The following is a 14,969-nucleotide window of genomic DNA, read 5'->3' on the forward strand; positions in this document are numbered from 1 at the left end:
TCAATGGGTTTCTGGATATTAAAAGAATTAAGAGATATGGGGATAAATCAGGAACTTGGAGCTAAGGCTGCAGCATCACATAAAGTGCTGGAGGAACTAAGTAGGTCATGTATAATCTATGGAGAGAACTGGACGATTGATGTTTCGGGTTGAGATGCAAGCATCAATTGTCCAATTCACTTCATACCTGCTACCAGACATGCTTAGTTCCTTCTGTGTGTTGCTCTGGATTCCAGCATCTGTAGTCTGTTTTGTTTCGCTAAGGCTGGGGGTCAGGCATGATGAATGGCAGAGCATACTCAAAGGATGAGATAGCCTTTTCCTACTCTCAATTTTTTATTCCTTATCCCACTCTTCCCTTCGTTATTGGTTGTAGCTCTGTTTCAGGATAGGGTGTAGCAGTCAGTATTCACCATAAACTCAACAATTCTTACAGCTGTCTTGAATAATCACATTCATTAAACTTTCATTCTCACAGTTTCACTGTTTCTGTCACATTTGTTCCATATTGTTTTGGTTCCTGCAATCTGCATTTATACCTCCCCCACAATCTGGCCAACTTGCATTTTCACCTCTTGTAACATTTAATCGTTGCTATCTACCACAAGGTCACTGACCTACTCCCATGCGCTGACCACCTCCATCTCTGTTTTTTACATCTTGAAATGTATCCATTGTAAGGAAATTTAGAGGAGGTTTGACACTAAAGCTGAGCAGCAGAGATGATTCAATGATGAATAATATCTTTAATAATAGACTTTGAAAATAACAAGCCACAAGGGGCCTTAAAATGAGTGAAAGCCAATACAAAAGACCTCAGGCAACAAGATAACTGAAGACTAGGAGCATCTGGTTGAGGTTGACCAGTTCAGTGGGTGAATAAGGACAGTGAATGAGAGCTGGGTTTAAATAGGCTGCAGGTGATGAGTTGGAAACGTGTGTCACGTGACTCCTATTAGCTGGGTGGAGACTGGGAGGTGCCTACCTGCGCAGGACTGACGACAACCCCCCCCCCCCACAGCCAGCACCTAATGGTCAGGACAAACCAGATGAGTCTAGTGGAACTCGATGAGCAGTGGATCCAAGATGAAACTCGATGGCACTCAAGATCTCTCCTCGGGGCTGTACTCTTCACAGTCAACCAGGTATTGCACACCCTGTTCCTGACAACATGAATCCCATCAACTAGTGATCCATGTACTTTCCAACATCCTAGGTTCTGGAGGTGCAGGCTCAGGTGGGTTGAGTGGTCATGGCCAAGGGGCTTGAGGCAGGACACACAAAGAAGGTAGGTGAGATCCTTAGGGATGGTGGTAGCTGGAGATGTTAAGTGACTGGATTGATGCGATGTGTAATTTTTGAAGTGACCAATGGACTGGGTTAAAGGTTTGGGGGAGTTGGTATGCAGGGGTGGATCACGAGTGGGCACCACTGCTGATTGGCCTGGTGGCAGTAGGCATAGTTGACAGCTAGGATGGCCCTGCATCCCCTCTTCCAAGTATTCTGACAGTGGCAAACCAGGGCCCTGATGGACAGGACTTTTACTGTGGACTTCTTTTAATCTCATAGGGTAAAATGACATAGCTTAAGAAGGACATGACTGGGGTGTGGAACTGGCATTTCTCTAACTTGCAGTACAGTTTGTTTTTGAGGAGATACTGAAAGACTGAACAGACATGTTCTTAGGGTCCCTTGGAGAAGATGAGGATGTCGTCAGATTGACGAACACATACCTGTGTGGCATGACTTGAAGAATCCCATTAACGAAGGCTTGGAAAATGGCTGGACATTTGGAAAGTCCAAAAGGCATCACCAAGTATTTGTAGTGACTAGTGGGTGTTATCGACACTGTCTTCCACTCATATCCCCCTGGTGGAAGCAGATCAGGATTTTTGCACTCCATAGATCCAGTCGGTGAAGATCTGGACCCCGCAGAGTGTTTTGAATGCACTATCCATCAAGGAGAGGGTAGCAGTTCTTAATGGTGATTTTGTCAACAGTAGTCAATGCAGGGACAGAGACTCCTATCTCTCTTTTTGACAAAGAAGAACCTTGTTCCAGCTGGGGACTGGGATGGTCGAACGAAGCTGTGCTGTAGCACTTTGGCAATATAGTCATTCAGGGCTCAGGTTTTAGGAGGACAGAGGGAAAACAGATGGACTCGGGGGTGGGGGTGCCCGGGAGGAGGTCCGTCGCACAGGCGTGTGATCTGTGAGGCAGCAGAATGTTGGCTTCCCTTTTACTGAAGGCGATGGCTAACTCATGGTATTCCTGTGGGAGTTCAGTGAGACTGAGGGTTTCCTCCGTCTCCAAGGATTTCTGGAGTGAAGTCAATTGAAGTTGCAGGCAAGCGGTCTGGTAGGTGGGCCCTGACCCAGCAGTGACTGGGTGAAGTGAGGGTTGTGACTGAAGAGCCAAGATGAGAGGAGTGTTGAATGGGTCCATCAGGAGGAATTGGATGGACTCGCGGAGCTCTCCAGTGCTCATGTGCACAAGCTGTGTGTGTGCCCTGACCATCCTACACCTCAAGAGACATCCATCAACAGCCGAGATGCTAAGTGGGTGAGAGATAGGCTCAATAGGGAGACCAACCTACATACACAGAGTTCGGTCCAGAAAATTGTCTGTTGCCCCTGAATCCATCAGAGCCTCCTGTCTGCGTAGAGCTATGGGGGTGTAGAGGAGAACTGAGAGAGTGAGTTTGGCCACGCTGCTGGACAAGGGGCCGGGGGAGATTACCAGATGGAAAGCCCCTTGTCCCTATCTGGTGGTGCTGTTTCCCGGACACAGAGGGCATTTGATGTGTGGGTGATTGGCTGCTCCATAGTAAGTGCACCAGTTGTTTCTCCAGCGACACACGCATTTTGGGGGTTAAGGGAGCTCTCTCTAACTGAATGGGTTGTGGAGGCATTGATGATGAGGGTCCTGCAGTCTGAAATGGAACTGGGGTTCTAAATGGTGATCTGGAGGGTTGCTCCATGAGATGCTTGTCAATACAAAGGGCCAGAGTAATGAGGCCTTTACGGTCAGTGGGCTTCTCCCAGGTAGACAGCACATCTTTTAAGCCCTCCAAGAGACCGTGATAATAATGGGCCAGCATCATTTCTGCATTCCAACCTCATTCTGCCATGAGGGTCCTGAATTCCACGCTGTAATCCAGTACCAAGCTTGAGCCTTGACACAGATGAAGTATCTGATTTGCTGCCCTCCAGATGATCGAAACCCCTCATCTCAGTGATGAACTCCTCATATTTATTGCAAATAGTGACTTATTGTCCCACTTAGTGGCAGCCCAGGTCAGCACTTGCCCAGTCAAGAGAGAGATGATGAAGGCATGGTCTGTAAAATACAGAGATGGCTGGAACTCAAAATGTAAGGTGCACTGAGACAGGATGTTATGGGAATCAGTCGAAGCACTGGGGAACCAGAACCCGGGGCTCCGAGAGAGGAGGTTGACTGGCACGGGGTTGTTGTAACGAGATGAAGAGTGGCGAGCCGACGGTCAGGGGTTTACAGCTGCTTCTGGGTGGTGTACTTGTGTCAGTGGACAACTTCCTTTAGCAAACAGACTCTGCTGGGTCAGTCTTTAGTTCACACCTGTCAGGAAATGTAGGAGAGGCTTGACCCAAGAACAGAGCCATGGGGATGACTTAGCAGTGAGCGGCAACTTTAATAATAGACTGTGAAAATAACAAGTCATGAGGAGCCACAAAGCGAGGGAGAACATATACAAAACACCACCGGCAACAAGGTTTCTGAAGGCTAGGAGCAGCTGGTTCAGTGGGTGAACAAGGACTGTGGATTAAAAGCTGGGTTTAAATGGGCTTCAGGTGATGAGTTGGAAACTATTGGCAGGTGACTCTTTATGGCTTGGAAGAGACTGCCTGTGCAGGCCTGACACCTATCTCACATTTTGATGAAAGTTGACACCATTTTTTTCTACATGTATGTCTCCGAGTCTCTTCCTTTTAGATTAGATGAAATCAGACAGCTCATTACTTAATTAGAAGCTGGAATAGGGCAATCTATTGTAAACTGTGTTAATGAACTGCTATTTTATTCTGCCTCGTGATTGATAAATTTCCCTTGTAAATAAATGTAGACATTTCCTTTTGTTATGTTCTGTACAGTCAGCCTCATTGCATGGGTCACTGAATCACTTACACCACGACTCCCACATGGCCTGAGTTGAATGACCCAGAAAACCATGGTGTGGTTTGGGAATGCAGATTTGGCAGCAAACTGGAAGCATAGCTTCCCAAGATCCTCAGGTTCTGTTACTCTGGAATCAACAGTTATATCCCCATCCCAGTGCAAGTTTTGCTTCTGCTTGCTCTCAGCATCACAGGGTAATCTGGTTTTAAGTTGTGCTGAATTCTTTGTAGTTTTATGAGAAGCATCTTCTGCTACTTGCCTAATTTATTATAAAATTTCATTTGGAAGCTTGAACAAGAACATCGTTATGTTGTCTGGAATACAGGATGTCAGCCGTCCTCAGATATACTGCCCAACCAGTTAGTGCACGACAATAATGATGAGCGGGGACCCGGATGATCTTTTTCCCTCAAGGAACATTGGAATTCAAATATAGTACTTTCTGGACAGTATGGCTTGGGCTTTGGCCATCAAGTTATCAGGGAAGCTTGTGGAGCAAAGGCTCATAGCTAAAGAAAACTGTGCTAATTCACACTGACACCTGATCTTTATAGTGAACTTCAGTGCCAGCAAAGTGTTTATTATTTTGATGCTTTACCTACCAGTTTGACTTAGACCTGACCACGAGGTGAGTTTCTAATTTCAGTGTTTGTTGTTGTTCCTTTCTGCGCCTCGACAGCAAACTTGCTGTTCCTTTAGCATTTTTGTCTGTTTTTTTATGAGGGTTGAGTTGCTAGCTCAACGCTCAACCCAGCATGGATGGAAAGCCTGCAAGGAGCTGGCAGGATCGAACCCAGGACCATTCGCCTCAAAATCCAGTGCTGATGCCACTACACCACCTGCCGGCTTTACTTCGTGTTGCTATCAGGAAATACGTCAGGGTGGGACCAGGTATCACGGAAAGAAGAAAAATCTACGACCAATCATCCATATTTCTTAACAGCTTTTCTGAGAATATGAGATGTTCATTTTTTAAATTTGCTTGTTGGGTGTAAGTATAGAAGCTTGCCTTTATCGGTTCTTCAACAAATGAAATGTCTTTTTCAGCTGGTTAATTTAGTGTTAACAGGGGGATGTGTTCTGCAGTATTATACGTCATTTGTACTGCTTTCAACTTGTTTTCTCCACTGCCTTGCCCATTCTGTACAATTTGAGTTATCCTGGCTTTTGTTGTGTTGAGGAACTTTGCAGTAACCAGTCACCTTTGTGACCTTACCAGTCAAGAATTATGCAGAATTTGGGCAATGACTAAAGTGTTCTAGGCTCTCAAGCCCTATAATATTATTGAATAGACACAGGGCTATGTAATTGGTTCTATTTATTTAAGTTACTAACATGTCTTTTTTGACTAGCAACCTGTGGCTGTGCTAGCAGGTGGTAACTTAATACAGTGATTGCACCATTGGTTCTCAGCCCAGTTACTTGCTTAGTTGTTTGAAGCTATCTAGGGCAAGTGTGCTGTGATGTGCCTTATTAGTCATATTTTTCCCCTATGTTGAATATAAAGTTGGTTTTAACATAGCTTTGTTTTCCTTCCTTGCTCTACAGCGGTTTAGGCATTTTGAAACCGTTCTCGCCAATGCTGACTATTTCCGTGAAGAAAGTCTGGAATAAGGCAGAAGGAAGAAAACAAAAAGGATATTATTTGATATTTTCCAGCACTCACCTTCCCTCACCTTCCCTCTCTGTTAGGGTATTGGAACATGCTGTTTCATCACTAGTGTGCTCAGCTTTTCTATAGGAGAAATAATGAATGGATCTGTATACCTGTACAATTATTGTTTAATGACCCCATGCCTGACCCAAGGAATTACAATGCAAAATGCACCCCTTTATCATACCGAAGTTTCGCTGCATTCATTTCATCTGCCATGTTCCTGGATATTTCAGCAGTCTGGCCGTATCCATTTGTAGTCAGGACTATTTTGTGTAATGTAGAAGTGCTCTCTATGCACTTGTTCCATTTTGATTCTCTGCTCTGTTTAATTAACTTTACACACAAGTGATCATTTCTGAGCTAGTTGATTAACATTCATCTTCCTTGATTTCAAACAAATTGTATAGGTAAGCTTATTTATGTTACTGGACTGTCTGCTCATAGAATTTGATTTCCATAATCTCTTCCCCACTACTTGGAATAAACCATGTACTTGTGAAAGCAATAATTCACATTGATGAGTTAAGGATAATTGTGGAGAATGAAGTAAAAATCTCGCAAAACAAGGAAATTTCTCTCTCTAAACAAAAGCATTTTCTGATATCTTCCTAGTGCCTGCTCATTCACCTCTATCTCAAAAAATATTCCTTTCCTATTCAATTAAACAAAATGTATGATGTGCATTAGCAGTGAGGTTTATTATTGGAATGCTTGGACTTTTGTTGAATGAAGGAACTTACTAGCGACCAAGTGATACTATTTACTCTCTGAGTCCTAAATCAAGTGTTTTATGATGAGTAAGGAATGTTATATTTGTACATACTGATTTTTTACAACTGTCGTATTTTTAATTAGCTAAGGTTTTTCAAGCACTTGCTGCATTTTGAGTAGAACATTTTTGTTATAAAGTCTCATTATTATTATTAAAAGGTATATTCTGATACTGTACAATTAGAAGATAAAATGAGTACACAATAAATAAGAGCAAACACGCGGAAATCTGCAGATGCTGGAAATTCAAACAACACACACAAAATGCTGGTGGAACACAGCAGGCCAGGCAGCGTCTATAAGGAGAAGCACTGTCGACGTTTTGGGCCGAGACCCTTCGTCAGGACTCTTCTTCAGTGTAGGCATCACTGGCAGAGGCTTCCTGATGAAGGGTCTCAGCCCGAAATGTCTGCTTCTCTTTATAGATGCTGCCTGGCTTACTGTGTTCCACCAGCATTTTGTGTGTACACAATAAATAAGAACAGGAACTAGTCATTGGGTTCCATAAACCTGCTCCAGTATTCATGAAGGCTATACCCAGGACTTTGACCTGAACATATTAATATTGTTAAGCAAATGGACATTTTCTGTGCAAGAGGAGGTAAAATAATACTTCAACATTCCATATTTGAGAGCACCTCTACATTCCTGTAAGCATATAAGTGAATTAACTTTATAATTATCTCCCATAACATTGATATCATTCAGGATTAATAAATTGAAAGAAGAAATTTCTCCCAACAGAAATAAATGAAAGATCACTGAAATTATGTAATGTACTGTAAGATAAGTGTCTGTGAACTTTATGATTGTAACAACATTTCTGATAGCAAGAGTCTGTAAAAATAAAAATTGAGAATGATAAAAGTTGCAAAATTAAAATAATGATGACTGGTGTAGGCGTTACTTTTTAAATGAAGTCTAATTTTTTGTTATTCACGTCATAATTTGTTTCATACATTTAAGGTGGCAAGACTTGCTGAGCGATAAAATTGTCAATAATGTTAGTGACAAATATTTGACAGTACAATACTGAACCAAATCAAAGTAACAAACTTTTATAATCAGCTTTTACAGTTTATACTGCAGGTGGAAAGCAGCAGAAGAGCATGAAGAATCAAGAAGGCATGGTAGTGTAGTGGTTGGCAGTACAGATGACACAGGTTCAGTTCCCGCTGCTACCTGTAAGGAGTTTGTATGTTCTACCCGTGACTGCATGGGTTTCCTCTGGGTACTGTGGTTTCCTCCCACAGTCCAAAGATGTACCAGTTGGTAGGTTAATTGGTCATTGTAAAGTTGACCCGTGATTAGGCCAGATTTAAATTGGAGGATTGCTGGGTGGTGTGGCTTGAAGGGCCAAAATAACCTATTCTGCACTGGGTATCACATTAAATAAATAAACAGACAATAGAAAATCTGCAGAGGCTGGAAATCTAAAGCAATACGCATAAAATGCAGGAGGAACTCAGCAGGTCAGGCCAGCATCTATGGAAATAAATTGACAGTGGATATTTTGGGCCAAGACAATTCTTCAGGAAGGAAGAAGATGCCGGAATAAACAGCTGGAGGGGGGGAGGGGAACAAGGCTAGCTAGAAGGTGATCGGTGAAGCCAGGTGGGTGGGAAAGGTCAAGGGCCGGAGAAGAAGAAATCTGACAGGAGAGGAGCAGGGAACCCAGGGGAAGTAATAGGCAGGTGAAAAGATGTAAAGGTGAGAGTGGGGAATAGAGGAAGGTGGGTGGGGGGAGGATTTGTTTACCAGAAGGAGAAGTCAGTATTCATGCCATCAGTTGGAGACTACCCAGATGCAATGTAAGATGTTGCTCCTCCACCCTGAGAGTGGCCTCATCTTGGCATGCGAGGACGGACATGTCGGAATGAGACTGGGAATCGGAATTAAAATGCTTGGCCAGTCTTGCTTGTGGCGGATGGAGCAGAAGTGCTCAACAAAGCAGTCCCCCCCCCCCCCCCCCCCATTTACGACGGGTCTCACCAATGTAGAGAAAGCTGCACCGGGAGCACTGGATACAATAGACCCCCCCAGCAGATTCGCAGGTGAAGAAACTTAGTTGCTTTAGTGCAAGGATTGTAAGAAAATTACCAAAATAAATACTGGGTGTTATTTGCAGTGAAAGTATTATTATATATTGCAACCACAAATTGACTCATAATTGTGCCTTAAAAGGAACACATCACTGTTGTTGGAAAAGGATTCTGAAGTGGGCCCAGTTTGTACTAGGTTTCTGTGATGACATTAACGAAGTTTCTATCACAGCCATCAGCTTTCCAAGTGCCTCTAATTGTACTAGCATTTATTAAACTAGGGAAGAAGGTGTGACGAGTAGAATCTTATGGCAGAGAAAAAGGTGAATTTATACTCTATCCAAATCCGAAAAACAAAAAACTGCCCATGTCAGTTGTGATCTGCAAGTTCTCATTCAGGTACATTTTAAATACGGTGAGGGTTTCTGCCACCTCCGCCTTTGCAAACACTGAATGTCAGAGACGGATCGTTTTGTGAGTAAACATCTTTTCCCACAACTTTTCTTTAATCCTACTCCAAATTGTCTTAAATCTATGCCACTAGATTCTAAACCACTTGCAAAAATAAGTATCTTTTTCCATTGATAATGTCAAGATCTTTAATAATATTATGCAACTCAATTAAATCTTCACTTATTCTCCTATGATCCAACAAAAATAGCCCCAGCCTATTCAATCTGTCATCATAACAATCACTCAGTCTTGGCAACATCATTATAAATCTCTTCTACATCTTTTCTGGTTCAATTACATTGTTACTGTAATGTGGCAACCCATCTGTACATAGTGCTCTGGCTGTGGTATAAATAGTTTATTATACCATTCTACAAGGCCTCCCTGCTTATGTATTCTACTCTTAGCCTTTGGCTTCTTAATCACCTCTAAGTATTCAACTACCTCAGGAAACTGTTGACATGTATTCCCTTCTCCAGTTTCTGACAATTTATTTTTTTCTGTCAGCTTGGACTCCCCACATGCATCACGTCACATTTTGTCAGATTAGACGTTTTCGCGCTTCAGCTACCCAATGAGCAAATGAAAATGGCTTTGGGATTCCAAATAAAAGTGTCGGTGTTCAACTACTCACAATTAAGCACATTGCGCTCTTAAAGAAAATCCAACGGAAGAGCGTTGGAAGCATTAAGCTGGGAAATCTATCACAGTCTCACCCCATACAGACCTGGCATTAGATTGGAATCTCCATTCTTTTGTAAGGGAATTCACAACCTGGACTACTGGAAAGAGAAAAGCAGGGTCCGGGTTTTCTTATATATTTTACTTTAATAATTTATTTATTATAGTTTTTTTAACTAGTTATTTAAAGCAAGTTTAATAATTTTAATAGCTTTCAAATACCTTCTGTATATAAAACATGGACAGAAGGTGAAGCTCTTCTCCAGCCTTGCCTGCTGCCTAAAGCTTGAAGTGTTCCAGCTGTAAAACTTCTGCACCTGATGCCTTGTCCGCTTAATTCCAAGGTCAGGAGTCCCAGGTTGTATGATGATTGTATCTGAGCATCTGAAACAGTTTACTACAGGCTCTTGTGACACGAGCAAAACAAACAAACAACTCCAGATCAAGGACAAGTCAACCTGTATGTATTTGAATCCGACAGTGTCTTTCTACCATGCTGTCAATTTTGTTGTGCCAAACTCCTTCATTATGACTTCTATACTTTAAGTTCATTTGTATGACATATACCGCAAGAGAACAGGAGACTGCTCTGAAGCATACTGCTTTCCTCACAGTAACAATCCCAATAGCCGTTGCACATCACATTCTGCTTCTGAACCAACTTTGAGTTCAACTTGTCACTTTCCTTGGGATCAGATGAATTTCTATTTCCTCATCAGTTGTAATGTAGCACGTTTATCAGTCTCCTTGCTAAAATCAATGCAGACTTCATTCTATGCTCTGCTTTCATTGTTTCCTCCAAAAATTTTACATACAAGAAAAAAATGTGCAGATGCTAGAAGTCCAAGCAACACACACACAGTGCTGGAGGAACTCAGCAGGCCGGGCAGCATCTATCGAAAAGAGTAAACAGTCGACGTTTTGGGCCAAGACCCTTCATCAGGACTGGAGAAAAGAAGGTGAGAAGACAGAGTAAGAACGTGGGAGGAGGGGAGGCAGAAACACAAGGTGAAAGGTGAAACGGAGGGGGAGGGGTGAAGTAAAGAGCTAGGAAGTTGACTGCTGAAAGAGCTACAGGGCTGGAAAGGGGGGAATCCAGTAGGAGAGGACAAAAGGCCATGGGAAAAAGAAGAGGGAGGAGCACCAGAGGGATGCGATGGGCAGGCAAGAAGATAAGGTGAGAGTGGGAATAGGAAATGCTGACGTGAGGGGGATGGAGTTCAGAAAGTTGGAAAAATTGATGTTCATACTATCAGGTTGGAGGCTACCCAGACAGGATATGAGGTGCTCCTCCAACCTGAGTGTGGCCTCATCACAACAGTAGAGGAGGCCATGGATGGTCATACTGCAATGGGAAATGGAATTAAAAAGTGTTAACATTGGGAGATCCCACTTTCTCTGGCGGACGGAGAATAGGTACTAGGCGAAGCGGTCTCCCAATCTACATCAGGTCTCACCGATATACTGGATGCCACACTTGGAGCACCAGACACAGTATAAGACCCCAATAGACTTACAGGTGGTGTCACCTCACCTGGAAGGACTGTTCGGGGTCCTGAATGATAGTGAGAGAGGACGAGTAGAGGCAGATGCACCATTCGTTCTGCTTGCAAGCATAAGTGCTGGGAGGGACAAATGGATAAGGGAGTTGCATAGGGAGACATCTTCCTTCCTAAAAGAAAGGGACTTCCCTTCCTCCATCACCAACGCTGGCCTCAACTGCATCTCTTCCATTTCTCGCACGTCTGCTGTCACCCCATCTTCCCGCCACCCCACCAAGGATAGGGTTCCTCTTGGCCTCACCTACCACTCCAACAGCCTCCGAATCCAACACATAATTCTCTGCAATTTCCACCATCTCCAATGGGATCCCACCACCAAGCACATCCTTCCCTCCCCAATGACCCCTCCCAACTTTCTGCTTTCCGCAGGGATCATTCCCATCGCCTCCCTCTGGTGCTCCTCCTTCCTTTTCTTTCTTCCATGGCCTTCTGTTTTCTCCTATTAGATTCCACCTTCTCCAGTGTTGTATCTCTTTCACCAATCAACTTCCCAGCTCTTCACTTCATCCCTCCCCCTCCGGGTTTCATCTATCACCTTGTGTTTCTTCCTCCCCTCCCCCCCCGCTTTGACTTCTCATCTTTTTTTTGTCCAGTCCTATGGAAGGTCTTGGCCTGAAATGTCAACTGTTTACTCTTTACCATAGACGCTGCCTGGCCTGCTGAGTTCCTCCAGCATTTTGTGTCTTGTAAGCATCTATATAATTTCCATTAATAAATCTATGCTGTATTTGATGAACCAAAATGATGATTTATCCTGTTTTTCAGAAAGTTTATGATAGTTTTCCCACTATCAATCTTTATGTTAATAATTAACCCTAACCCCTTCTTCCCTTTTAAACAGTGTTACCACATTAGCAGACTTCCAGTGTCATATCATAGCCAAAAAAAAAGAAATACTATGTTTGGACTCTCTGCAATTTCTTTCCATGTTTGTGTTCTTCATTTTATCGTGGTTTGGTCAATTCACTTTTTATAATGCCTGACTTATTAACATTCCCTTTCCTTCTGTGTTTATCATAAACACATATCTAACGCTACTGCTGATATTGTCCCTTCCTTTGTGAAGACACATTCATTTTGAAACATGCCACTTGGCTCACAGGGAGCAAATTCATTCGTAATTCTCTTTGCCTGCATGTATTTTTAAAACATCCTTGCCTAGAAATTGGGCCTATCTGCAAATGTTTTTGTATCTTCAATGATAAAATCAAAGATATTTTCGATGCATGAGAAAGTATTACCAGGTGGATTAGTTAACATTGGAAAATTGGCTCAGGTACAGTTCAGTTCAAACAGCTGACAATTGCCTGGCATAAATTATTCAAGCAATAATGTCACAGGTCATACTGGGTATCTTTCCTCTATTGCTGGCAGAAATGAACATTCTTATTGTTATGTAGTTAATATTTCAATAATATTTGAGTAAACTTGTACTATCTATATATTGTTTGATTAAGCATTCTTGTTCATTTAAATAATTCATTACGAGTTATTTGTATAAATATGTTAATTGCCTACATCATCACATGACCACATGATACACACCGCCTCACTTAAAGTAAAAACGAAGTTACACCTGTATTTTCAGACTCCTGGGTCTTCCTTTGAATTATTTTAATGTTTTGAAGTTACAAAACAGAACACTTATAGTTGGAGGAATGGGCATGGCTGTGTAACACATGCCCTACACAGGACATGCCAGAAGCTTTTCTAATGTAAATTGTATAATCTCCTAATAAAGTTTGTGTCTGGCTGTAGAAATACCTGAAGATTTTCAACAAAGTGCATCTTCTTTCTTTGACTCTTTTTGCCAGTTCCTACACTTGGTAATTGGCTTATTAGAGTCACATGTACTGCAACACAGTGAAAAGATTTATTTGCATGTCATCCAGACAGGTCATTTCATATATAAATACATCTAGATGAAACAAAAGGGAAAAAAAGAGCAGATTGCAGAATATATTGATACAGATACAGAGAAAGCGCAATGCAGGTAGACAAAGAAAAGGCAAGGTCATGACTAGGCAGATCGAGCGTTCATCTTTATCATGTGAGAGGGTTCATTCAGGGATTGGAGGACAGTGGGATACAACCCATCCTTCAGCCTGATGGTGCATTTTCAAACGTTTCTAACTTCCGTCTGATGGGAGGCAAAGATGAGGGAATGACCAATGTGTTTACATTGGCTGTTTTCCTGAGGTACTGGGAAGTGTGGACAGTCAATGGAGGGGAGGCTCCATTGGTACTCATGATAGACAAAGCTATGTCCACAAGTCTCTGCAATTTCACTTGCTATACCAAGCTGTATTGCATTGCGATAAGATGCTTTCTGTGGTGCATTTGTGAAAATTGGTGATTGTCATTGGGGACAAGCCTTCTGAGGAAGTTAAACTGCTGGTGTACTTTCTTGGTTATAAAATCTATGTGACTGGCAAATTGCTGATGATGTTTACAGCTGGGAGCATGAAGCTTTCAACTACCTCCATCTCAACACCATTGATACAGAGAACAATGTGTACACCATTCCAGTTCCTGAAAGCAATGGCCTGCTCCTTTGTTGTTGTCACAAGTCTGCCTATCTCCTTCCTGTACTCCATCTTGTCATTTGAGATCCCATCCATTACAGTGGTGTTATCTGCGAATTTGTACCTGGAGTTTAGAGCACAATATGGCTACACGGTTATGAACATAGGGAATAACTTAAGGTGCTGTAGATGCAGCCCTGCACGGCTGCATCCGAAGCCCTTACTTCCTTCCCTATATGCTTGAGACTGTTGAGACTAATCGTGTTAGACATGTTTCTGCCATATCCGTACTGACTGTGGTCTGTAGGTGCTGAGTCTTAAGTCTAGGAGGTTGAAAATGAGTTTGTTTGGAATGATGGTAATGAAGGCAGAGCTATGTTTAATAAATAGGAGCCTGACACAAGTGATTTTGTTATTCAGATGTTTCACAGTTGAGTGTAGAGCCAGGGAGATGACTTCCACCAAGGACTTGCTTAAGGCTATCTGGTGATTGCTCCATGACCAACCTTTCGAAGAACCACATGATGATGAAGTCAGAGCCACTGAGCAATAGTTATCAAGGCACATTACCTTATTTTTCTTTGGCACCAGGTTGATAGTGGTCATTTTAAAGCTCAGAATGGAATGGCTGGAGGTCCAGAGTTAGTGGTGTTCCTGGCGTGAGATGTGGGAACTTTAGGAGACCTCCAGTCTCCCTGATAACTGCATATGCACAACGTGCACCAAGTTGCAGCTCCTTAGAGACCATGTTAAGGAAATGGAGCTGCAGCTCTATGATCTTTGGCTCATATGAGAAAATGAAGAGGTGACAGATAGGCCTACAGGGAAGGAAGCCACCCCTAAGTTGCAGGAGGCAGATACCTGGGTGACTGTCAGGAGAGGGAATGGGAATAGGCAGCTAGTGCAAGGTACCCATGTGGCCGATCCCCTCAATAATAAGTATACTGCTTTGGATACTGTTAGGGAGGAAGCCACCACAACCAGATCACTGGCACTGTGTCTATCTATGTGGCTCAGAAGGGATGAGGGAGAAGAGGAGTGCTGCGGTGACAGGGGATTCCATAATCAGAGGAGATGACAGCAGATTCTGTGAAGGTGAAAGAGACACCCGGATGGTATGTTG

General features: G+C 42.8%; 1 protein-coding gene across 3 annotated transcripts in view; it reads left to right on the forward strand.

The window, feature by feature from the left end:
* Positions 1-14,969, forward strand: part of ccdc82 (coiled-coil domain containing 82) — a 92,345-nt gene that overhangs the window by 57,937 nt on the left and 19,439 nt on the right. Inside the window, exon 8 of one of the 3 annotated variants that reach the window (XM_073043293.1) lies at positions 5,704-7,480. The exons of the other annotated variants lie outside the window; for them this stretch is intronic. Coding sequence (XP_072899394.1) covers positions 5,704-5,769 — 66 coding nt within the window. The 3' untranslated portion in view covers positions 5,770-7,480. Of the gene's footprint in view, positions 1-5,703; positions 7,481-14,969 lie in introns of those variants that run through there. 3 annotated transcript variants of the gene reach the window in all.

Source organism: Hemitrygon akajei, chromosome 4 (assembly GCF_048418815.1).
Source record: "Hemitrygon akajei chromosome 4, sHemAka1.3, whole genome shotgun sequence".
Classification (NCBI taxonomy): domain Eukaryota; kingdom Metazoa; phylum Chordata; class Chondrichthyes; order Myliobatiformes; family Dasyatidae; genus Hemitrygon; species Hemitrygon akajei.